This window comes from Crinia signifera, chromosome 8 (genome assembly GCF_055691185.1).
Source record: "Crinia signifera chromosome 8, ASM5569118v1, whole genome shotgun sequence".
Lineage (NCBI taxonomy): Eukaryota > Metazoa > Chordata > Amphibia > Anura > Myobatrachidae > Crinia > Crinia signifera.
In genome coordinates, this window is record NC_139224.1 from 111,483,405 (window position 1) to 111,509,423 (window position 26,019).

The 26,019-nt window shown below is 43.5% G+C and overlaps 2 protein-coding genes across 8 annotated transcripts in view; one reads left to right on the forward strand and one right to left on the reverse strand.

The window, feature by feature from the left end:
* Positions 1-10,307, forward strand: part of LOC146026373 (flavin-containing monooxygenase 3-like) — a 52,916-nt gene extending 42,609 nt beyond the window's left edge. For all 4 annotated transcript variants that reach the window (XM_083156990.1, XM_083156992.1, XM_083156991.1 and 1 more), the window contains 5 exons: positions 3,735-3,877; positions 6,490-6,689; positions 6,833-7,188; positions 8,236-8,308; positions 9,865-10,307. In XM_083156990.1, coding sequence (XP_083013116.1) covers positions 3,735-3,877; positions 6,490-6,689; positions 6,833-7,188; positions 8,236-8,308; positions 9,865-10,207 — 1,115 coding nt within the window. In that variant the 3' untranslated portion in view covers positions 10,208-10,307. The remainder of the gene's footprint in view (positions 1-3,734; positions 3,878-6,489; positions 6,690-6,832; positions 7,189-8,235; positions 8,309-9,864) is intronic.
* A 12,027-nt stretch (positions 10,308-22,334) lies between these two features.
* LOC146026376 (dimethylaniline monooxygenase [N-oxide-forming] 2-like) overlaps positions 22,335-26,019 on the reverse strand; it is a 133,231-nt gene continuing 129,546 nt past the window's right edge. For all 4 annotated transcript variants that reach the window (XM_083156999.1, XM_083157000.1, XM_083156998.1 and 1 more), the window contains exon 9: positions 22,335-22,982. In XM_083156999.1, coding sequence (XP_083013125.1) covers positions 22,637-22,982 — 346 coding nt within the window. In that variant the 3' untranslated portion in view covers positions 22,335-22,636. The remainder of the gene's footprint in view (positions 22,983-26,019) is intronic.

The following is a 26,019-nucleotide window of genomic DNA, read 5'->3' on the forward strand; positions in this document are numbered from 1 at the left end:
TTGCAAATTATACACCTGGAAACTGGCATCATTATATTTCCCCTGACTCTGTTTCCCACAGTTCCACTGACATGGCCTCACTAAACTTTTCCTTCTGAGAGCATCCTAATGCAGCCTAGTTACGCCTTCAGTCACAAGAGATGTGACTGATATGCATACAATCCTGCACTGCTTGTATTTTTGCCCATGTAATCAAAAGATATGGGTCTTTAGCCTTAAAGAATGAACCCTCCGTACCTGCAGCCAGAGACGTCACTAGGCATAGAACACATGTCCCCAGGCTTTTGCCTAGTTTGCCTAAGTCTAAGGTTGGTTCAGCTTCATAGAGGTTAGCAATGCACCTGACAGGCAGGCAACACCAGCACTTCTGCTCTGGCTGTCTACCATGACTCTCATCCAGCAGCAGTGGGGGTGTCGGAACATGAAGAAAAGACAGTGGAGGCAGCAGGGTCTGTAACAATAATTGCCATTGGACCTGGAGGGCTGTCATGCCCATAGGATGGGTGCTCTAATGATCTTACTTGCACAGGACACCAAAATAAGGATTGCTATGGTTGAGGGGTAATTGGTTTTACTGGCTACTGCTGTGAACTGTGCTGCTTGGTGATGGGTCACAGATGGAAGTAGCAAGGCTAGGAGACATCAGCCAAAATCTTGCCTATGTCATCAAATTGGGTAGGGCCTGCTCTGCCTGCAGCTTAAACACAAAGGGCGAAATGTAATAGGGTGCGATTTTTTTCGTAAGAAAAAAATCGCACCAAATCGCACCTTTAAAAATTGCGTTTTTTGCCGCGAATTCGCATATGTAATGAGATGCGAGTTTGCGGCAAAAAAGTGCAAAAAAGTGCGATATGGTGCGATTTCGGGCGATTTTTAAGTCCTGAAAATGTGCGATTTTCAGTCATGAAAATCGGCACATTTTCAGTACTGTGCGGTGTGTTGAAAAAAAAAAAAAAGAAAGAAAACGGAGTGCGGTCCCCCTCCTAAGCATAACCAGCTCCGGGCTCAAAAAGCCAGTGCTGGTATCATAAAATCAGAGGGACAAACAAATAGGGGTTCCCTTGATTTAATGAAACCAGCACCAGGCTCAAGGTCCAGCGCTGGTTCCCAAAATACGGGGGACAAAATGACTAGGGGTCCCCCGTATTTTAAGAACCAGCACCAGACCCAACCAGCCAGCAGGGTAATGCCACAGCCGGGGGACACTTATTATATAAGGTCCCGCGGCCAAAGCATTATCCTGGTCAGCATGGGCAGGGGTCCTGGGGAAGTGGGGACCCCCCCAATGAAGGGGTCCCCCCCCTCCAGGACTTACCAGCCCATGCTGAAAGTCCGGGGCTGTCCCCGATGCCCCTGGGCGGTGGGCATCGGGCTGATGAAAAGTGTAAAAAAAAAGAATAAAAACTATTGTCTTATACTGTAGAACTATGAGTCCCAGCAAGCCTACCCCGCATGCTGGGACTTGGAGAACCATAAGTCCCAGCATGCGGGGCATTAAAGGGCCCGCTGGCACTTGTAGTTCCACAGTACAAAAAATAGTTAAATAAAACACACTGACACCCTGAAAAATAAAAGTTTAATACATCCACAGCCCACACATACTGATACTTACCTACCTTGAGCAATTAGGTCGGTCCCTGAATCCTGGGTCCGGGGCTCCAGGGCTGAAGAGTCCGGTTCCGGGGCCTTGGTCCTGGTTCCGGGGCTGGTCCGGGGCTCCAGGGCTGAAGAGTCCGGCTTTCAGCATGGGCTGGTAAGTCCTGGAGGGGGGGACCCCTTCTTTGGGGGGTCCCCACTTCCCCAGGACCCCTGCCCATGCTGACCAGCACGGGGATAATGCTTTGGCCGCGGGACCTTATATAATAAGTGTCCCCCGGCTGTGGCATTACCCTGCTGGCTGGTTGGGTCTGGTGCTGGTTCTTAAAATATGGGGGACCCCTAGTCATTTTGTCCCCCGTATTTTGGGAACCAGCGCTGGACCTTGAGCCTGGTGCCGGTTTCATTAAATCAAGGGAACCCCTATTTGTTTGTCCCTCTGATTTTATGATACCAGCACCGGCTTTTTGAGCCCGGGGCTGGTTATGCTTAGGAGGGGGACCGCACGCCGTTTTTTTTTATTTTTTTATTTTAACTATTTTTTTTACAACAGAACCATGCACAGATCTCAATGATCTGTGCATGTTTCTGATAAAATCGCCAGGCAGAACCTGGTCTATTTTTTTTGAGATTTTTAGTAACCCATTAAATATGCGAGTTCTATACTTTTTAATGGGAAAACATCTGGATGCGATTTTTAGTCTCACTAAAAATCGCAACTTTAAAAAATGCGATTTTTGCTGCAAATCGCACCCTATAAAATATGCGATTTTCGGGAAATGCCCGAAAACGGCATATTTTGCAGAAAAAACGCAAAAAAAAAAATCGCCTCCCATTACATTTCGCCCAAAACCTTCCTTCCACAGTCTAACCTTAATCGTCTCTGATCCTCCCACCTGCAGCCTAATCCTAACCTCACTACCACCTAAACCTAACCCTTGAACTACCCCCTCTCTTGCAACCTGTACATTGGGATCTCTTCCCTAACACATGTTTTAAAATGTATTTATTAATAGTTATTTATATACTGTAGATCTGATATATTTTGCAGCAAAATGTATTACTCAAAAGTCCCTCCCCCAGCGGAGATTAGTCTCTATTTCCTAATTCACTCTAGTACATTTAAGGGCTGATTCTGGTTGATTCTGTAAGCTGTGAGGATCGCAGCTTACCGAGTGCCAAAGAGCCCACCCCACCACCTCAATGAAAATCCGCCGCCCCCCCCCCCGCAACCATTTCCCCTTGCAACCATACGTACAGAAGACACAACCACTCCCGTGTGTCCACTGCAGTAGAAATCATTTGATGTGCACCGACCATCAAATGATTTCTCCAGGTCTTGCAAATAAAAGTCAGTGGAGACTTAAACTTTTATTTCCATCCGCCAGTACGAAGACAGGGTGGGCTTCTGATGTAATATGATATCAGGATTTGAACCCACAGCTTCAGTCTTTGCAGTCTGCTGCTCTACTGACTGAGCCATTCTGGATGCTGGACAGCTCCCTGCCTTCACTCTGGGTACTACTTAGTTTATCCGGTTTCCTGATTCTGGTTCTAGCATGTTCTAACTCCACCCCTTGAGCTTCCTACATAAGACCATCCTGTTCCTGCCTTCTTACCAGATTATTGTGCTTTTGCCAGTGATCTAATTCCTGTTGCTGCTTACTGCTTTATATATCTACTACTCATGTACCGACCTTGGATTGCCCTTGACTAAGCCTCGTCCTTAACCGCACGGACTTGTTGCTGCTGTTTAACACTACATTCAAGTATCCTGTCTCCTCCTTGTAATCGGACTCCAGTATGTCTTTATCAGTACAAATGTTGGATGAATTTCTACACCCTGAGGAAATGTGTGCAAACATAAAAATAATGTAAAAACTCCATAGCAATAGGGCCCTATTTAAAAACCCAATACATGACCATGGCACTGGCTGGCATCTGTGCTAACCAACCTTTCTGATGTCCTCGTAAAAGCTATGGTATATAGGAGAGTGTTGCAGACTTAAGTACCTTGGTGTTGACTTTACGAAGTCTTACCAAAGAATAAACGATCAATGCAAAGTTAACTATATACCAGAAAGGAGGATGGCTACTAACTTGTTTAAAAATTTAGAAAATAAATTTTTCTTTTCCAGGTATTGAGAAATTCAAAGGCCAGTACATTCACAACCGAGATTACAAGAATCCTGCAGACTATGCTGGGAAACAGGTGCTTATTGTTGGTTTGGGTAATTCGGGAGCTGATATTGCCGTAGAGCTAGGACGCACCGCTAAAAAGGTACAGTACTCAAATTTAAAAATAAAACTGCTTTGAAAATACAATACTTGCTTCAGAATTAATTGGCAAGCAGTGGTGCCACATGAGGGGTTCAAGCTGCAACTGGATGTCACCAGACAAAGGCTCCTGACACAGTAAAGGGGTCGGCACTGCAGCACACTGTCACCGTAAATCATGCCCCTTCCAGCAAGACCAGACCTCGCCCCATTTGACAGAGCACACCTTTGGCCCACTTACTATATTCTGCTGCCGCACCAAGGGCCTTATTCTAGTTCACTCTTTCTGACAAAATCCTTCTTAGATGGACAAAACCATGTGCACTGCAGGGGGGCAGATGTAAAATGTGCAGAGAGAATTTGATTTGGGTGAGTTATTTTGTTTCTGTGCAGGGTAAATACTGGCTGCTTTATTTTTACACTGCAATATAGATCTCACTTTGAAGTAAAACCCCACCCAAATCTAATTCTCTCTGCACATGTTACATCTGCCCCACCTGCAGTGCACATGGTTTTGTCCATCTAAGAAGGATTTTGTCAGAAAGAGTGAACTAGAATAACCCCCAAGTGTCACAGAGAGTATTGACGCCTCTTTACAGACAGTATCGGACTGGAGCATAAAGGGCCTACTGGGGGAATGAAATTATAGGGGCCCACTTTAGGTTTAGAACTAGCTGCCACAGAAGTTTGGCTAACAATTAAAAAATAAATAGTATAGTAAAATATACTTCTAGTGCATGCATGATAATGTACCAGATTAATAACAGAAATGCACTGTAGAAGATACTCCATATCCCTGTACATTATAATGTAACATATGTATATTCATGTAGAATTCATGTGTCCGGAACCTGATCCCTATAATTAGAGGTGGGCCCCGAGATAGTGGGGCCCTCCGGGGGTTTCATTAACATATGTATAGTACAACAATAAGTGCAGTACATATCTAATGAAGCCCAAAGCACCACAGTCCAGAACATAAACTAATCACTAAACAAAATCATCAGGGGAGGATCCAGAGGTGAGGCTGCAGCACAGTTCAAAATTCAAATATGGGATCCACATCAACTGACATTCCACACTGACTCACTGGCAGTTGGTGTTTCACCCGATTTGAATTCTGAATTGTGCTGCAGTCCAACCTCTGGAGCAGCCATTGATAATCACTAACAAAAATATGAGGCACAGTCCAATGTGCCTTAGGCGGGGAAATTATACTACCTGCCTCAAATGCTGGCATTAATACAATTCCCAGAAATAACACATTATGTTAATAAGAAATTCCCTGTGATTGAGCTTTTGCCTAAGAACACTTTATCCATTAATAAAAGTCCTGTAGATTTTGTTTTCTTAGGCAAATGCCCAATCCTTTGCTAAACCTTTCAGCAGTGCATGCTAGCACCTGTTGTTAGTTTTAGAATATTTTTTCCGTTCCATTTAATATACTTATGTATAGCGTTCACTCCTCCTAATCTTCTCTTCTCCACTGTAAATAAATCTGCTATACATTAACCCTTATTAATCTGGTTACCCTTCGCTGCAGTCTCCAGTTTCCAGACTTTTTTTTTTTTGTGCTCAAAATTGAACTGAAAAGGGCAATTTTTTTTTTTCCTTTTATGAATCTATACCATTTGTAATACAAGATAATATTCTATTGGCTGCATGTACTGCCAACGATGTGTGTATGTGTGTCCGTGTACTGAACAGAGTTTTGTTGGGCACCCTCCACTTGCTCTGGTGTCTACCATTGCATGCAACAACTCTTTTCTGCAGCACTCATGAGACTTTTTTTGAAACCGTGCAAAAAAAACCCGGTGTTTAATCTACATGTAATGGAACATGTCCCCTTCTTGTTTTTGTTTTGAAGACAGGGATAAGTTCCCCGAAATGTAGACCCCATTTTCTTTGCCCTGTTGCAAAGTCTCATGAGGTCTTATTTTGCTTTGATTGCTTAGTATTCCAAAGCAGTAGAGAGCACCTTGAAGTATCTAGATGATCACAAAAGTATCTAGATGATAACTCCTCCCCTATTTAAAGCACTTGTATATCATCCTAGTGCAGGATATTTTCACCAATTTTGGGCCTTAAAAAAGTCTCATGAGAGCCAACAGAAAGAGTTATTGCATACTGGATAGATAGATAGATAGATAGATAGATAGATAGATAGATAGATAGATAGATACACACATACAATTAAATGCTTGAATAAAGCTCCATGTTTGTTCATTTGTAAGTAAATTAAATTTGTGCAGGAGACCATTAGGCAAGAACACCAATGATCCAGTATACATATTTATAGTATATTTGTTGTATACTATACAATGAAAAGGGACATGTATTTATAATTTTTAGAGAAGAATAGCTACGTCTATGTACAGTAGACATTAATATTCATTGCTCAGATGCATAACAAGCAACTGTGAAACATATAAAGGCCATCTTTAAAATGGTAATTGATTCCCCATTGGTCACAATAATATCGGAATATACTGTATGTATAAAATGTATTTATACAGTATATAAAGCAAAGTCTGAGCTCATGATAAAAATAATACATGTATTTCTTATCAACAGAACTCAGCAGATACTAATATAACAATTCTTATTGGTTTTCAGGTCATGCTCAGCACTAGGAGTGGCTCCTGGATTATGAGTCGTGTATGGGATAATGGATATCCTTGGGACATGGTCTATTTGACCCGATACCAGTCCGTCCTTAACAGCATTTTACCAAGAGCTGTTTCTGACTGGCTGTATGAAAGAATGATGGATAAAAGATTCAACCACAGTAACTATGGCTTGGTGCCTGTTAACAAGTACGTTGCTGGTGTGCATTAGAAATCTTTAACATACAGCTCCATCATGTCTTTGCAAATTATTTCAATATGTTGGAAAATAAGCAAAATTATACAAAATAATATGGCTAAATCATTTGAATATCTTCTCTCTACTTTCCCAGGAGCCTGAGGAAAGAGCCTGTTTTCAATGATGACCTGGCAACCTCCATTACCTGTGGCACTGTAGTAGTTAGGCCCAACATCAAGCGGTTTACTGAAACCTCTGCGGTCTTTGAAGACGGTTCAGTGATGGAGAATGTGGATGTTGTCATATTTGCCACTGGTTACAGCTATGCCTATCCTTTTATGGATGATGCTATTGTCAAAAACAGTAACAACAAAGTCTCCCTCTACAAAGGAGTCTTCCCTCCAACACTGGAAAAGCCAACACTGGCAGTTATTGGGTTAGTTCAGTCTTTAGGGGGGATCCCACCAACCTCTGATGTCCAGGCTCGTTGGGCTGTGAGAGTTATCAAGGGTATGTTGACAGAAACTATGTAGGTTTGTACATTGTAATGGATACAGTTTTCTATAGCATGTTTATGGTCATGTGTATAGTTATTATGGTTGTTGCTCTAATTAAGGTGTAATCATTGATAATTTATTTTATGCTGAAAAACATTTCTTCAAAAGTAAACCTCCCACCTTGAATTTATTTTGAATTGTGATAGTATATTTAGGAAAAGATGGCCACTTCCCACATAATAGGCTTAACCCATCATCACCCTACTTTCCCAATAATATGCCATTAATATTGAACACCAAGGGTGAATTCAGGGGTGAGGGCACCCCCAGGCAGAGCAATAATGGTAACTACCTTGCCTAGTTTTGTTATTTTTGTTGATTGGTTAAAAGCCCTAATTTGATGATAGTCAATTTAACAGCGTATTGAAAAAGCCACTAACTATGATTTTTTTTAATTATACATATTTACTAAGTAGGATAGCTTATGTGGGCAGTATGTGCATTTCCTTCCCATTTACACTCCATTCAAGATGGCATGTGGTGCAGTGCAAAGGCAATACTTAGCAATTCCTGGTACATATTTGACTGATGAAAACAACACAAGCATTCAAGTGCCGCCACCAAACAAGTGGCTTCACGCGCCATATGGAAATTCACCAATGCTGAACACTCATATCATTGGCCTACTGTATATGCAGATGATGTTGCACACAACAGTTGTCCTGAACCCAGGACAGATGGGGGGACAAAAGTCTTGTTTTACTTTATATACAGTGATCATGTCGTTTTGCAGCAATTATTTTGGTTTTGTTTGAAAGAAGCACAATCTATTATGTAAAATGGCTTATTGATATACAGTACATTAATAAACCACCCAAACAGGTGTCTTTACTTTGCACCCAACCCATTCAGTTGCAGTGAATAAAAGGTAATGCTTTGCCATAGATGTTTGCCCTGTAAATGCAATGACTGGATTTCTTCAGTGGCACACTGGCACGGCATATAATTCCATAGTTAGAATAAATGCTTTACTTTTTCATTTTCTTTCCTTATCTTTCAGGACTGCGTAAACTGCCACCAAAAGAGATGATGATTAATGAATTAAATGAAGAGGAAGGAGAGAAAAAGAGCTGGTAGGGTCCATTTTAACCTGCACGGCTATTAATCTAGAATATGTAACATGTCCATGGCAATGAGGATTCAGTGGCAATTGCACTAACAACTAATTATTTTAATTATTTATTTCTCTACTCTTATAAGTGAAGAAAATGTGAAATGTGTGATCAATGTTCTCAGGTATACATATTATGGTGGGAGAAGGTCTGTAGGCAGATAATGAGGGGGGTTCCTTTGTACATTAGTACCCCAACAAATAAATTGTGTATAGACAGTCAAGTGTTTATTGTCACACATATGCCAATATTCATAAACTGTGTTTCAAGAGACTATTGCCACCACTGTTAGGACAATTACGGCAGAGTAGTGATAAGCATAGGTGTTCGCAGCAGCCGAGATAGGGGGAGGGGGTGCACTTTTGGAGACTTCCCCCCTCTGCCAGGTCACGGACTACATACTAGACCCTTGGGCTGCCCACGTAAGCAGTCTATGTCCTAGATTGGGTAGAGAAAATAGTCCATAATGTGCCTGAGAGCGGAAGCCCCCGTGGCTCACCTGTGTCGGTGCCTATGCATACTTATGGTGATAAGCAGAGGTGAAGCAGGGCTGCTAGGGATCGGCTGCTGCGTTATTTACATATCTAAAAGCCTACTGCGCATTGCACTTTCCAGATGGTTCCGCAGAAGCAGGGAAGGCTTTTGCCTGATTCCCAATGACAGCAATTGATGCTGAACCCCTAACGCCATTTGTAGAGGGTTACACATTCCAGTGACAAATTCTTAATGCAGAATGGTGCTCCTAACCCCTGTAGTGGTACAGTATATATCAGTGCTATATGGGTCCATAGGAATCCCTTTTCTATTCATGTCTTGCTCTTAAACAGAATTTCTAATTAGGAATTTTAATCAAGGGCAATCTGTCAGTGAGTGGCTCTGCAGCTGCTGCATAAATGTTGTGTTCAACACGGTCAGCCTCACCCCCTCCTCCTGGCCTTTTGTTCACCTTTCCTCCCAGTCTCGACATTGTCTAAATTGATCTCTTAACTAAAATATTTCAACACAAGTGAGGAAGAAAGAATAAACAGAAACCAAAACCAACACCTTCTCTACAACTCTACTCCATTTCTTATACTTAACAGCTGAACATCTCTCAATTAGCCACATAGGGGGGTATCCAATTATCCCAGGTAAAACATCGGGAGTGTAAAACTGCAATTTATTGCTATATATTTTGGCAAAGTTTTTTATCATAAAAACACATTTTTGCCCGAATACACACAGGTTCAGGGAAGCCTTGTGTTTTCACCTAGCTTTAGCCGCTGCTTCCGGGAATTTTGTTTGCCTGCCTGTGGCAGACAATACAAGTTCCTGAATAGCACCAGCCAGCTTATAGCGGCTAAATAGATAGCCCCGGGGCAAACCTATTTCCTCCATTCGGCAATCACAGGTAATATTATATGGGCCATAATGTTTATTGGTATGCAACTGTAGTAAAGTGCTTAAGTGCTTAGTGGTAATTATGGACTATTTATTTTCATACTGCTTAATTACTCCCCCCCCTTCATGCATTTCAGGTTTGGTAGAAGTGAAACGTTGTCCACTGATTACGTCACTTACATGGATGAATTAAGTTCTTATATTGGCTGCAAGCCAAAACTTGCTCGTCTCGTCCTTACTGATCCAATATTGGCATGGGAGGTATTCTTTGGCCCTTGTAGTCCATACCAATTTCGACTGCAAGGAGAAGGCAAATGGGATGGAGCAAGGAAGGCTATATTAAATCAATGGAACAGAACCATTGCGGCTACAAAAATTAGGGTGGTATCTTCTCATCAAGAATCCTCTGCCATTATGATGTTGTTCAAGTTCATCTTGATACCTCTCCTTTGCTTTGCTGTGTATGTGACTTGCTTTTAGAAAAAGTTTAAGATCACAAAAGAACCTAAGCGGGGTAATTTAATAGGATGAGAGATTCAGAATGTGAGAGATTTGGTAAGAAATCTCCAGGTTTTTTTAAAGCAGCATTCATTTACACTGCAAAACCAATTTGATTTTGCAGTGTAAATGATTGCCATTTTAAAAAACTGGATATTTCTTACTAAATCTCTCACTTTCTGAATCTCTGATCCTATTAAATTTCACCCAAGATTTTTTGGTACTTGTTTCCTAGCACGGCCACAACGATCATGATCGCGGTCATCGGGGGTAAAATCGGGGCCATCGCGGGCATCGCAGGCACTAAAAAATCGGGTGCGATGGGCCAGACGTGATGCCCGCGATTTCCCCATAGAGAACAATGTTAAATGACTCAATTTACCCGCGATGACCACGATTTCCCATAGGAAACAATGTGAAATGGATCAATTTACCCAAATTATCATAGGGAACAATGGTAAATGGCCCAAAAACACCCCTGAACATTAAAATGTCCCCCCAAAAGTACTATACGCCACCCCGCGATCAACGTGAACCCAAAGCGTGGCGAGCGCAGCGAGCCCCCGAGGGGCGGCGGTACGCGTCCTCCAACCTTTTCATACCCCCACTATCCACGTCGGCGTGGAGTTGAGAATAGAATAGTGCGGCGAGCGCAGTGAGCCACCGAGCCCGAAGCGTGGCGAGCGCAGCTCGCCCTGCGAGGGGACGCGGATACCTTCACAGTTATACGCATCCCCTCGCGGGCTTCCCAGGTGTCCATGGCGACGCGGACACCTGTGAAGCCCGCGAAGGGACGCGTTTACCTGTGAAGGTATCCGCGTGCGCTCGTCACGCTTCGGGCTCGGTGGCTCGCTGCGCTCGCCACACTATTCTATTCTCAACTCCACGCCGACGTGGATAGTGGGGGTATGAAAAGGTCGGAGGACGCGTACCGCCGACCCTCGCGGGCTCGCTGCGCTCGCCACGCTTCGGGTTCACGTTGATCACGGGGTGGCGTAAACTACTTTTGGGGGGACATTTCACTGGTCAGGGTTTTTTTTTGGGGTTTCTGGCCCATTTACCATTCTTCCCTATGATGATTTGGGTAAATTGACCCATTTAACATTGTTTCCTATGGGAAATCGCGGTCATCGCCGGTAAATTGAGGCATTTTACATTGTTCCCTATGGGGAAATCGCGGCCATCGCGGCTGGACCATTTAAGCATTTTTGGCCGCATACGACCCGACCGACGCGATTTTCACTGTTTTCAATGCATTTCAATGGAAAAATCGGGGGCATCGCGTCGGTCGCGTCGCAGGCCACTAAAAATTACCCCCGATGGCCGCGATTGTGGCCGTGCTAGGAAACAAGTACCGATTTTTTCTTATTAAATAGTGGTGTATATAATCATTATAATTTTCTATCATTGTGTAGCAATTTGTATTTTTTTCCAGAATTGTATTTACTATAACAAATATTTTATTACAATAACTCAAAAGCATCTGCATGTATGGTGATTTGGAGTTAGACAGATGTCTATACCAATGCATTGATTGATTGTATACAGCACATGTGCATTTTGCTAATGTCCATCTTTACAAAATTCATGTATCTGTCTTTCCGTAAAATTTTGTGTTATGGAACGATAACAATGCAGCGAGTGCACAGAACTGCCCTTACTTGTAGGAGTGTCTTGTGAGTGTGGTGGGTGTGTATTAAAGTCTCTGTGCAATTCTGAGTCCTGTGCATGGAACAAGGAAGCCTGTTTCTGATGGATTTCTTGTACCTTTCATGTGGCTGATGCAAGTTCCAGATACTAATGGTGGTGGTATCCAGCATAAAATCAATAGGCAGCAATGATTTTCACATGCAGATGCAAGAATCCACCGCTTTAGCACAACCGATTCTCACAGTAAATAGTAACTAAGGCTTCAGCAACTTTGTATACAAATCAGAATCAGTTCATGTATGTTTAGATTTTATTTCAATAATGGAAATCAATGTTTCAATAAATAATAATAATAATAATAATAATAATAATAATAATAATAATAATAATAATATTATGATGCACCAATTGGATTGCAATCATTTGTTGCATGTGCTTCAATTATGGTATATTTAATCATATATATATAAGTTTTCTCCTATTTTAAATATTTGAAACACTAGATTTGTAAGTTGCTGCCTAGGGAAAAAAGAGTGCTCACTTTCTGGTATAGGTGGCATTGCAAAATGGTAATTCAGTTGGACTTTAGTCATTTCAACTGTATCCTGGGGAAAAGGTACTTAGAAGGAAGTGAAGGGAAGACTTGCATAATCCGATATCTGCTACAGATCCGTGTTAAAAGGAGTCCGCAGATAACATAGTATAATTTTGAAATTGATGATGATAACTGGTACACAGTAATTGGGAAGTATTGTTATCTGATGAATTATGCAAATGTTTTTTTTTTTTTTTTAGTAAAGTCAGGTAGCATTTCAAGTGGGTACGAGGTTTTCTTAGCGAAAAAAAAACAAAACCTTTGTACCCAATTTTGGAATACACTCCCGATACCCACGATATCTAGATATAGATATATTTCAAAATAGTGGACGATGCCAAAACCAAATCCAGCAAAATTGGTTAATCACACATCTTCTACTTGTTACATTTTCCCCTTTGTTTTAATAAAGGAACCAAGAATCATCCAGTTTTCTACAATGTTTATTTTGAATTACTGTCATTTCTAGACAAATGATTAGTTTCCCACTAATAACGGTTTTGTAGATATTCATAAAACCCCCAAAAAGTATAATTAATATAATGTTAAGTGATTACAGCTAAATCAAGACATACAATAGAAATATAATTGTTTGTTCCCTTTTGAATTAGTACGGTCAATGGGATGTATTGAACATAACTGGGACTGAGATTTATTAAACATAAGAGAAAGAACAGCATATACAGTATGCTATAGATACGCAGAACAAAATGTTAAACGTTACATCAAAAAACTATAATAGCATTGTACATGGCATAATTCATAAAAGATTTTTATAAAAAAAGACATCATGAGGCAAAATTACGAAGACAATATATGGCTGATCCCCGTATGAACGGTATTGGCCATATATAACTCGAAAATACGAATGGAGAATAAGACAAATTTACAAAGCTGTCACATTCTCCTCATTCATATTTTCTGATGTCTTAGCCATTCGTATTCATATACATTTGTATTTGAAATCGATATGTATGATGCAGCAGAAAAAAAAAAAGAATAACCAGCCCTGGCCTCACTGAAGCGGTCCTGGTTTTATAAATTCAGGGGGACAAAAAAAAAAAAACGGGGTTCTCCAGGATTTCTATAACCAGCACCAGGCTCATGGGCTGGTCCTGCTTCCCAAACTATGGGGACAAAATGAAAAGGGTCTCCCATTTTGACAACCAGCACTGGGCTGAAACAGCCAGAAAGGTAACGCCACAGCCGGGGGAAACTTTTGAAAGCATTAACCCCCTGACTGGTCAGCCCAGGCTGGGACCTTAGGGGAGTGAAACCCCCCCCCAATAAAGGGGACCTCCTAGGATAACCCCTGCAGGGTGCCCCTGGGCAAGGGACACAAGGCTCATCTACTGGTGTAAAAATAGAAGAATAAACTATTGAGTTTTGTTGTAGAACTACAAGTCCCAGCAAGGCTCCCCTGCATGCAGGGACTTGGAGAACCTCATGTCCCAGCATGCGGTGCATTAAAGGGGCCCCTGGTACTTGTAGTACAACAATAAAACCAATAGTGAAATAAAATACAGACACATTAGAGAAATAAAACTGGTACTTTTGTATTATCTGGGCGCCTGATATATCGCATCGCATGCCACTAGTTAAGGCATGCGATGTGATGCGATTACACCCGATTTTGAGCCTTTCCCGGGTGGAGTGTACAATTTTAATATCGCATTGCATGCCTTAACTAGTGGCATGCGATGCGACGCGATTATACCTGATATTACATTGTACAGGCACCCTGATGCCTGACTACAATGTTAAATGCACCCCCAGACCTGATTTTGAATTGAACACCCACCTTGATGGATGATTACTATGTTAAATGCCCCCCCATTGTTAACGCCACCCCAGTATCAACGCCAACCCGAAGCGTAGCGAGCACAGCGAGCCCGCGGTACGAGTCCTCCGACCTTTTCATACCCCCACTATCCACGTCGGCGTGGAGTTGATGTTACATAGTGTGGCGAGCACAACGAGCCACCGAGCCTGACGAGCCCCGCGAGGGAACGCGTATTACTTCACATGTATTCCACTGCGCTCGCCACGCTTCGGGCACGGTGGCTCGCTGCTCTGGCCACACTATATAAAATCAACTCCACGCCAACGTGGATAGTGGCGGTATGAAAAGGTCAGAGGACGCATACCGCCGCCGCTCGCCACGCTTCGGGTTGGCATTGATAGTGGGGTGGCGTTAACAATGGGGGGCCATTTAACATAGTAATCACCCATCAGGGTGGGTGTACAATCAAATATCGGATCTGGGGGGGCATAAGAGCAAAGAATCAGGAATAGAAAAGAACATTTATTTTCAAGAATACTTCAGAGCTTTATTTACCTGCATCCTGTGGTCAGTATGGAGGTTGGATGGGGGTCATACACAGCCTCCGCTGCTATCTGCTGTACTCTGCAGACAGCAGTGGAGTCAGGGAGGAGGTCAATGGATAAAATGGAAAGACGGTATGTTCTGAGCGCTATGGGTCAGTGTATGTGTGCTGTGTGCAAATGGCTGCCCTCTAGGAGGGGGTTGCCGCCCCCAAAAAAAGAGTTTACAGGAAAAAGAGATACTAGTAGGCGCCTCTTGCACACAAATGAACCAATTTATTAGGCTAATACATCATACATTAATTAAATTAACTTAAATTAAATCAATAAACACAGAAAAATGTACAAAAAAAGTATATGGTAAAATTAAAAAATAAGCATAAAAAGATTAAAAGACATGTGCAAAATTAAGCAGCTGATAAGGTGCGGTACATAGTTACCAGGTCCTGGTGTATTTGTTTTCTTTCATATGCGCATATGAGGCCAGGTATTGGTTCCCAATTCAGGGATAAATTGCCAGCACTTTATAGGAGTAATAAGCAGCTTTAGAGTAACCCAACAGGGTATTTGTAATCCAAAGCAGGGATTTTCAAGCAGTTCTGTGATAGCCGGAAAAAAGATTAATTGATGCGCCAATGCGGTCGACACTTCTGTGTCGATGAAGATGACAGCCACAGGTCTTATATGTCGGTGGATGGTCTTAGCAGATCCCAATGTGGGGAAGAAAACACGCCAAATGCCCTGCGTGCTGTGTCAGATGTTGACAAAGCAGCTGTACCGGCCAGACAGCCAAGCACAAGCTGCCGGACACTGACGCGGGCGGAGGCTGTTTAGCGGTGAGAGTCTCGTCCGTTCTGCTACAGATGCGACAGCTACGTGCCGCAAAGAGTAAGGTGGCTGTATAGGGTCTTCAGTGACACACCACTGCTGCGCCTGTCAGCGGTTAACAAGGACCGAGGTTAGGTGAAATAGTATGAAGCTCAGTATTTGAGAATTTTCCTCCAGGTTCACTTGTTCGAATGGCGGCAGCAGGGCTCCTATTCAAGACGCGTTTCGCCGCGCTACGGCAGCTTTTTCAATTGAGGTCAATGGATGTCTGTGTGCGGCATCCATTCACCTCGCAGACGGAGGGTGCACGGGGGCAGCCCAGCAGCTTAATTTGGTGCTGAGCTTGCTCCCAGGGCAATGATTGGCGGTTGTGGCAGGGGTGATCGCGGTCCCGGCACTTGGAGATGATGTCATCTTCAAGCGCCACCTCTGTCTACACTGCAGGTAGGCACCACAGTGTAAACGGTGCAAATCCCGGATCTGACTTGGCTTGGATCTGTGTTCCAAATGCCATGTCGGATCCGGGTTTTTTGGTGTAAAAAGGGTATAAGTGTGTGTGTGTGTGTGTTCTGTGTGCGTTGTACTGTTTTTGGGTGTGTTGTAGTGTGCAATGTGTAAGTGTGTGTGTGGTGTGCTGTGTATACAGTATATGTGTGTGTAGTGTGCTGTGTGTGCATATATGGTGTACTCATAGGCAAATCTAGGGGGTGCACCAGACCACCCATTCACCCATTTTGTAGCTGAGGGATGGGGCGTTCCAACGAGCCCAGCCCCGTGTCTCTAGCCCCCTGGAAACCGGAGATACTGCCAGGCAAAGTTGGAACGTTTTCCCTATAGGATAACATGGGACCCGCTAATTCCAACCCCCACCCAGTTCAACGGCTGCCAGTTCCCCATTCGGCATCACTGAAGCTCGAGCTTGATCTCAGTCAAACCCAAATTGCTGGGCTTTTAATCTGATACCAGGCTGGATCCATATGGGTTAATTGTTTCCAGGGATACTGAGGTTAAACCATTTTTTTTTTCATTTCTTAAATGTAATTTCATGACTGTTTATGTTCTTTGAGGGAAGATTTCTCTGGAACTAACAGCCCAGTTTCACGGAACCAAAATCATTCAAAGCCAACTCAAAAGTTCTTCAATATGATACTTGTCTCATGTAAATGGGTCAGTTGGTTCCAAAGATATAGCTGGTTGGTTTAAGGGGGGTAGGGAGAGGGGAGTGGTTGTCTCTCCCCCTCACACCAGAAAATGCAGGGACTAGGCTGGTGTATAAGGGGTCAGCCTGGGAATGTCCCTGCATGATCCTGGGACCATATTCCCGGGTAAATCCCTGCATTTTCTGTTGTGAAAGGGGTATTATTTTAAACAGCCATGACCTGTAGTGCTCTGAATACAGCCGGGCAGCCCCCTGCTCTCTGCCCAGCTTTCAATGACTGTCACCCCTGCAGCTTCCGCTCCAATTCTTCTCCCCGCTTTAACCTCAGCCCACCCCCCCTTTAATCATGTGGTGCCAGCGCCCGGCATGCTCCCCCGACGTCACGCACAACAACAGCGTGCACATTATTTCAAATGTCCACTCGGCTAGAGGGGCCACCAGGAGGGGAGTGGGAGCATGCTCTGCGCTGCGCTCTGCTCCTCTCCCCATAGAAGCAGCTGCACCGCTCTCCATCTCTCCCTGCAGCAGCAGCAAAGGCTCATATAAAAATTTACAGTAAGTGGCACTTTTGGGGGCATTGATTAAGGGACGCTACAAGTGGCGGTATGTTGGGGCATTACGCATAATGTGTGGCTTAATGTGTAAGGGGCATTACGGTGTGCAGCATCATGTGTAAGGGACATTATGTGCGCGGCATCATGTGTAATGGGTACTATGGTGTGCGGCATCATGTGTAATGGGTACTCTGGTGTGCGGCATCATATGTAATGGGTACTATGGTGTGCGGCATCATGTGTAATGGGTACTATGGTGCCATCAAGCAAGAACCTCCTAGCAATGAGCACGTAGGTAAGCAGCACTTATGTGGCAAATATGTAATGGGCATTACGGTTTGTTATATAGTATATAATGGGCATCATGATGTGTGGCACAATGTGTAATGGGCATTATGGTGTGAGGCCTTATGTGTAATTGGCATTATGGCGTGTGGCTTTATGTGTAATGGGTAATATGGAGTTTGCTAAAATGTGTAATGGGCATTACAGTGTATGGTCTAAAGCAGGGGTGTCCAAACTTTTTGTGAATAGGGCCAGTTTTTGGGCGGGATCCTCTAAAATCCGCAGCCCAGTATCGCCGGCATTCGCATTTCTAATGACCGCATATTCTCTAAAATATGCGGTCATTAACGCAAGGGACAGCTCTTGCGGTAAGAGCTGTCCCTTGCGATGCGGCGCCGTTGCTGGACTTCCGGGTCTATGACCCGGGAGTCCGTCTGCGCATGCGCAGACCGACGCTCCGGCCGCGGGGCATGCTGGGAGGGATCCATAACTGATCCCTCACACAGCGGTGTGGTAAGAAGCCCATAGGCTTCTGCAGGGGATCGCCAGTTTTTTCTGGCGATTCCCTCCGCAGCGCTGACACTGCGAAGGGGGTTAAAAAATACAGAAATGCGGTAAAAACCCTGATAACGGGGTTTTTACCGCATTTCTGTGATAGAGAATCTCGCCCTTGGTGAGGTGAAAATGTGGGGGCCGACCTTTCAGCCTGACATTCTTTGAATCATTAATCACATCAGAATGGTCCCCCACTCTGCCCCCATTCACTTTATGTCCCACAGCCTGCCCCTTCACTATATATTCAGTAGACTGCCGCCCTTCTCTGTGTTTCCTCCAGCCTGCTCCCATTCACTGTATGTCCCCCACTCTGCCCCCTTTACTGTATATTCCCCTGCCTGACCATCTTTCTACGTATGTCCCCCAGCCTGCTCCTTCTTCACTGTATGTCCACCATTCACTGTATGTTCCCCACTCTGCACCCATTCACTCTGTCCCCCAGCCTGCCCCCCCTTCTCTGAATGTCCATCACCGCCTCCATTCACTGTAAGTCCCCCAGCCTGACCCTTCTTCACTGTATGTCCCCCAGTCTGCCCCCATTGACTGTATGTCCCCCTGCCTGCCCCCTCTCTTCTCTGTATGTTTCCCAGCCCCTTGTGTGAGCCAGAGGACAGCGAGGCAAAGCAGGAACTGCAAGGACAGGAGATGCTTGGGCTCCCGCTGCCGCCCTCCTCCACTCTGCATGTTATGGGAGCAAGCTTCCCTCTTGCTGCACCACCCTCCCCACACACTGATGTCACTGTGATTGCAGAGGAGGGTGATATACAATTGCAGCAGCAGGAGTTGGACGTATACTCACCTGAAAGACGCCAAACACATCTCACAGTGGCGGCCGGCACCTCCTCACTGCTGCAGACAGCAAGATAAAGGCACGCTCGCCAGGGCCCCACCTTTAGTGTTATGTGTCCCGCATCTGATGCTCCATCCGCTTCTGGCTGGAGGTTGCGGGCCCCTTGAAATGACACAAATGCACAGAAAAAAAGTTATGCGAAAGTAGCTGCGCCAAACCTGGCTGCTGCACCTTGTACCACCCTGGGTTACCACCCCAGATCCAAACAAGCACAGAAAATACAGATGGTGGACAATAGTGCGCTGTCAGGGAACAACTTAGTACTCAGTTTCCTCGCCCCTTTTGGTCCAGGCCTCAATCCAATATTTGATACCGAAAATAATAGGGACAAAAACACAGGTATTAAACACTTCAATTGAACAGTTCTGTCTTCAAGGTAGCACGTGGCTGTCCTCTACTGACCTGAATGACAGGCCCTATGTTCATATAAAGGTTTCTTTCCTTTCAATAAGCATCAGACATTCCCATGGAGTACAAGCTCACCTTGGCACTGGGCCCTATTTTCATATAAAGGTTTCTTTTTATCTCCCAGGGGTTTCTGGATAGCCAAAATGGAATTCCACACCAGCAATACAGGTGAAAAAACAGGGTTCTTTTATTCCAAAGTCCAATGAATACAGGTTAAAAAATTTAAAAAATGGAGGTTTCCACGTGCCACTTTTCCCCTACTCCTTCAAGGTGTACACCTTGAAAAAGGACCTGTAGGTCCGAAACGCGTCGGTGCTGTGGAGTTTGTGGATGGTTCCAGTGCTGCCAACCCTATCTTCTGAACCTAGAGCCTCATACCATCATTGGGCAAGTACCTACCTCATACCCGGGAGAGATTGGTTTGGTGAAGGAGTAGGGGAAAAGTGGCACGTGGAAACCTCCATTTTTTAAATTTTTTAACCTGTATTCATTGGACTTTGGAATAAAAGAACCCTGTTTTTTCACCTGTATTGCTGGTGTGGAATTCCATTTTGGCTATCCAGAAACCCCTGGGAGATAAAAAGAAACCTTTATATGAAAATAGGGCCCAGTGCCAAGGTGAGCTTGTACTCCATGGGAATGTCTGATGCTTATTGAAAGGAAAGAAACCTTTATATGAACATAGGGCCTGTCATTCAGGTCAGTAGAGGACAGCCACGTGCTACCTTGAAGACAGAACTGTTCAATTGAAGTGTTTAATACCTGTGTTTTTGTCCCTATTATTTTCGGTATCAAATATTGGATTGAGGCCTGGACCAAAAGGGGCGAGGAAACTGAGTACTAAGTTGTTCCCTGACAGCGCACTATTGTCCACCATCTGTATTTTCTGCCCTTGAAATGACAGCACGGGCCGCAATTGGCTCCCGGGCCGGACTTTGGACATGCCTGGTCTAAAGTGTAATACCACGCCCCTTTTTTACCACGTGGCTACGCCGCGCAAAGGTCCTCCTATTATTGTGTCTAGACCTGGGACCAACCATTACCATAATTCTAGATTCGCCTATGCGTGTACTGTGTGTGTGTGATGTGTGTGTACAATGTGTACGTGTGTGTGTGTGTGTGTGTGTGTGTGTGTGTGTGATGTGTGGTCTATGTATTTCCCCAATTATTCCCAATTGTTGAAAGCCTTCACCATAATATTAGAATGTGTTTGCATTCATACTAAATGGCAACCATGAACTCAGGTGTGTTTTTTTTTTTTTTGCCCAGATCATTAATTAAGGTGTTTTTTTTTTACATTTCTAAGTGAAATTTCCCAAAAACGGCTTCGAGGTGCACACCACCAGGTCCAGAGGTACCTTGTGGCCAAATTTGGCAGCTCTGAGTGCCACGGTGTGCCTGCAATGCAACAGACACGCGCACACACACACACACTCTTCAACTTATTATATAGATACATAATATATATTATATATACACGCACACACACAAAATATACAGTACATGTATATTCTAATGCAGTCTAAAGGAAAATGTAAAAGCATCCAGTAGCATATATGATATGTGGACATTATTTATTAATAAAATTTATATTACACTTGAAGACATAACATAACTTCTGAATACATCAAAGCAGCAGCAAAATGAAAGCCAAAGATAACTATATAAAGTAAAACATACAGAACAATGAAAGCTTTGCAGTCTAATTAGTAATGCCCCTCTGGTGCTGAAAGAGAGGGGGTTGTTCTAGACCAGTGGTTCTCAACCTCGGTCCCCAAGGATCCCCAACAGTGCACATTTTCTAGTTCACCTGACAGGTGAACAGGTGCACTCATTATTCACTGACACGATTTAAAAGATCACAGGTGGAGCTAATTAATTCACCTGTGATTCGGAGACCTGGAAAACGTGCACTGTTGGGGGCCCTTGAGGACCAAGGTGGAGAACCACTGTTCTAGACTACAGTAGCTGTATAAAGTGTCAGTTAATTTGTTGTTAGTAGTTTCTGGGTAAAGCAATGACAGAGTTGCGTAAAGCAATGACAGAGTTGCGTACTTAGTAATAGCCTATTTAATATTAAACTGTTAAAATGTAAAAACATAAAAAGGTTAATATTGCTTTTAAAATATAGACAGTACACAGATAAAATTCCTTTACTACATTGCTGGATGCAGTAGTGAGCTTTTATCATTATTAATATATTGAAAAAAAACCTATAAAATTCAAATTTGTCAACGGCTCATCATGCCCTGCATAAAACTGCTGAACCTGTGGGTACAATGCCAATAAAGTGCCATTTCGATGTCCCAAGGGGGTCACTTTTCACAAATATTTGCTTATCAGCATGGGGGAATGAGAGTATAAATGCTATCAGCTGCACACAGCAGAACAGCTCAACAACTGAATTGCTCCTTCAATAGCCCAGCACTGACAGTGCCAGATACAAACATAGGAATGACACCCCCCCCCCCCCCCTATATATGTTATACTGGGGAGCAGTGGGATAATGGTATCTGTAATAATTTCCAGGTCAGTTATATTTAAGGGTCACCACTTTTGAACACTCGTAGGATGAGTGTTTTTCATGTGCTGAGCTTGGCCACCAGGTAAATGAAAACATGATAATACTATAACTACAGTACAGTATAACTTAGGTAATATCCACTTTGGTTTCCAGTGGTATACATACTGTACAATTAATGAATTATAAAATACTTCTCAGTCTGTTTGTGTAAGTAATAAAAGCGTTTAAAATTTCTTGTGAATCTTCAGAAAAATCTTGTGTAAAAGGTTATCGAGATGACTAACAGACCATGTCTAGGTTGACATAAAAAGGTTGACATGCACAAGCAAAATGTCGACATGAGCTTTTCCCTTTTTTTTTTTTGGGGGGGGGGGGACTTTTTAACATCATCCATGTGGACCCATATTGGGAATGGTACAGTAGGCCAAATGCAGTGGTAGAGGAGTAAGGCACCTGGCCAGAAGCATGGTGAGGAACAGAAAAAAAAAATCATGTCGACCATTGTATGTGTCAACGTTTTCCATGTTGACCCTATACGCATGTCAATCTATTGTCAATGTGCATGCCAACTTTTTTGCTGCCAACCTAATGACTGTCAGCCTAGGCATTGCCTGTGAGCTATACCACACCAGTTTGTTATTTGAATAGCCAGGAAGGAAAGCTTTGCTACTGTATGTTTCAGCACTGTAGCCAGACCGCTACAAGCATCAACATAAAGCAATAAAACCAGAACGTAACTGATGCCAGTGGTGATGTACAATGTTGTTTTGACACTCGTGTTCTTAGAGGCTTTTCAATGCGTTCCCATTGGGTGAAAATGGCTTCCCGGGCTCCAGACCACTTGCCAGGACCAGTCAGACGGAGTTGGTAAGGATTGTACGGGCCAAACACAACTTTCAATGCCAAAAGTGGGTCGGTAAAGAACATCTTCAGTATGTTTGGATTCACCCCTATATCCGAAGAAAGATCATCCAGGTATGTAATGTAGTCTGTACGTCGGAAGTTATTTTCAGCTGTTGCAAACCTTTATGGATAACAAAGAGGAACATCGAAAATTAAGACTTATATTTAGCATAATTTTCAAATAATTTCCCATTTTAGGATGGACAAGCATGGCACAGTTCAGGCTGACATTCACGGGTCGTGGTATAGCGGGTTGACGGGTTTAGATCAAACCATGTTAGTCAACCCAGCTGAGCTAGAATCGTAAATATTGGTGGTGGCCGCTAGAGCAGCTGTAACGTTAGTTAGACACCGACAGGCACAAGGTCTACAGGACTTTCTCAGGATTTTTTGTTGCTGAATGTCACAGGGATTCCCAGGGACACTGTATATGTGCACAGTTTTCCTTCGCATGGATCTCTACGCTTGCTTCATCATGCTTCGTGCCCAGTGCCCAACAGTGTATAACTAGCCACTGCCAATCTTTAAGCGTCTAATTCAGCTGGGGCAATGAAGGGATAGTCGACCATAACATGGTCAATCTAAACCCCATCGACCCGGGTCCGGATACCCATTCATGCACTAGTAACAAGTTTATTGATTTTGTAGATTGAAAAAAGTACACAGAGAATATCAGAAGAACATAAGAATTGCTTCAGTGTGAAGAATAGGAGGAGCTGCACGGTGCAGTGGGTCATTAATGACACTAGGGGCCTGAATCAGAGATGGACGTACAGTAGTAAGCACTGCCTTGGTGTCTCTGTATGCAGTGGCTGTGCTACAATCTGCCACAGACACAGGAGGCATCTTGTGGAAAGTTTTCTTATTAGATTATATAAAAATGCCAGTTGCCAAGGATGCAGCATCAGAACAAGTACTTAACCATCAAACATCGGAGTAACCCTCAAATGATGCTGCTTACAAAAAGGAGCCAGCCACTGGCTTCAGCACACCCAGAAAACAGAACTAACATGCCCCAGTTTTTTGGAAAGTTTCCGGTCGCTGACCAAAAACAACTGCAACATGCCAATGCTGCAGCATTTGGGGCACTCAGAGACCAGATCTGGGGATACACAGTGTGGCTTCTGCCCATGTGCAGGTCTAAAAACACAATTTATATTGTTTTCAATTTGTGTTTAAAATCTCTTATTTAACATTAGCAATGGGCACTATAATATAATAACAAAACAAGACATGAGCTATGACATTTCCTTCTACTTGTAATTCTCTATTAAAAATGTACTAGGTAGGCCAGCTTGCAGAGGAAATCTTAGCATTTCATTCCAAACCACATGCCAATCAAGATGTAATACGGTACAGTAGAAAAGTTACTTGTCATAAAACAAGTATCAAAGTGCTGCACCCAAGTGAAGACTTTATATTATTGTATTGTACTATTATTGGGCAGCACGGATGTTGTAATTGTTAGCATTACTGCCTCACAGCACTGAGGTCATGGGTTCAATTCCCACCATGGCCCTAACTGTGTGGAGTTTGTATATTCTCGCCATACTTGCATGGGTTTCCTCCGGATACTCCGGTTTCCTCCCACAATCCAAAAATATACTACCAACAGAATTAACCCTAGAATGTCTGTGTGTGCGCGCGTGTACAATGTTCAACTATACTCTGTAAAGCTCTGCGGAATATGTGTGCGCTATATAAGAAACTGTTAATTGTCCGAATACAATATTTATTTATAGTTTGCATCATTTTACAGTTATACTGTATTACAGAACTTTATCCTTGTTAAAGGAGTATGATAACATAATATGCTAAAATATGCAGTACCTTCAAACTAAGAGGAGCAAACGGTGGAGCTTCCCAGGCAAACATGGCGGATAGACTTTGAGCTAGCTCTTCTACAAGGAAATACAATCAAATATAATATAGGAGCATCCCACTCTGAAAAGTAGCAAAAACACTTCTAGCCTTACTTAAGTTGAAGCAGCACCAAAAGGCAGTGGCGAATTTCCCAGTAGGCACAGGAGGTTAAAAGACCCTCATACACTAGTACGACCCAATATCCATTGAGCTCCCACGGCACATCCCCAGGAGAGCTCATATATGAATTTGTAGGGGTGTGCGTGTTCAGATTTTAAAAATCCAAACTCCCCAGATCCGAGTACAGACCCAAGCACTGTTCAGTGATTCCCGAGAGTCTCAGGACATGCCAAAACATCATCATCCCGACATCAGATATGGCAAGATCCGGACTCGATATAAGTCCCACGCTGTTCGTGCCATCTTCACTCCGGCATTAGAGAGGGTAGTTGGTGGATGTGCTTTGGTGCTGTGGTGGGCTGTGGGGGTGGTGACTTGCTACAGTATATAAGTCCAGTCCTTTGCTGCTGGTGTCCTGTGTTGCCATAAAAGTCCATTGGTGCTGAATGATACTGCTGCAGTCGAGTCCAGTGATACTGCTGCAGAGGTCCAGTCAAGTAATACTGCTGCAGAGGTCCAGTCCAGTGATACTGCTTTAGAGGTCAAGTCCAGTGATACTGCTGTTAAATTTCAGTGACACTGCCATTAAAGTTCAGTGATACTGCTGCATAAGTTCAGTCCAGTGGTATTGCTGTTCAATTCCTGTCCAGTGAAGTGAATTCAGTTCTGACATTGCCAGCTTGGGTCAGGTCATTCCCCTGATCAGGCTGTTTCAGAAGCATCTGGAGAAAGTGAAGGAGGAGCTAAAGAATGTCCATTATGCAAAGCATGTAAGTTTTGTGGATGAAGCTCCTCATATGCTTTGCCAGGATACGAGGTTGGTCAGTCTATTAAAGTCACAGGAATTTATTTATTTTGGCCACCGTGCATAGTCCTTGGTTTAAATCATATGTTGTGTCTCTGTTTCCACAACTGCAAAGACCTGTTTCCACAACTGCAAAGACCTGCTGGTTGGGAGATTGCCATCTGAAGTGGTCCATGACATTGCAACAGCTCTTCCTTCATTTTCTTCCACACCTGTGACTGAGGTAAAGATTTCCTACCGACCCACTGGCAGGGCAGGTAGGAGTGAGTTTGGACATCTGGTCCGGACTGAAGGACCTGCCAACAATTGCTGACATGCCTACTGTCACTGCATATGATGCTGTTACTATTGAAAAAATGGTGGAGGATTA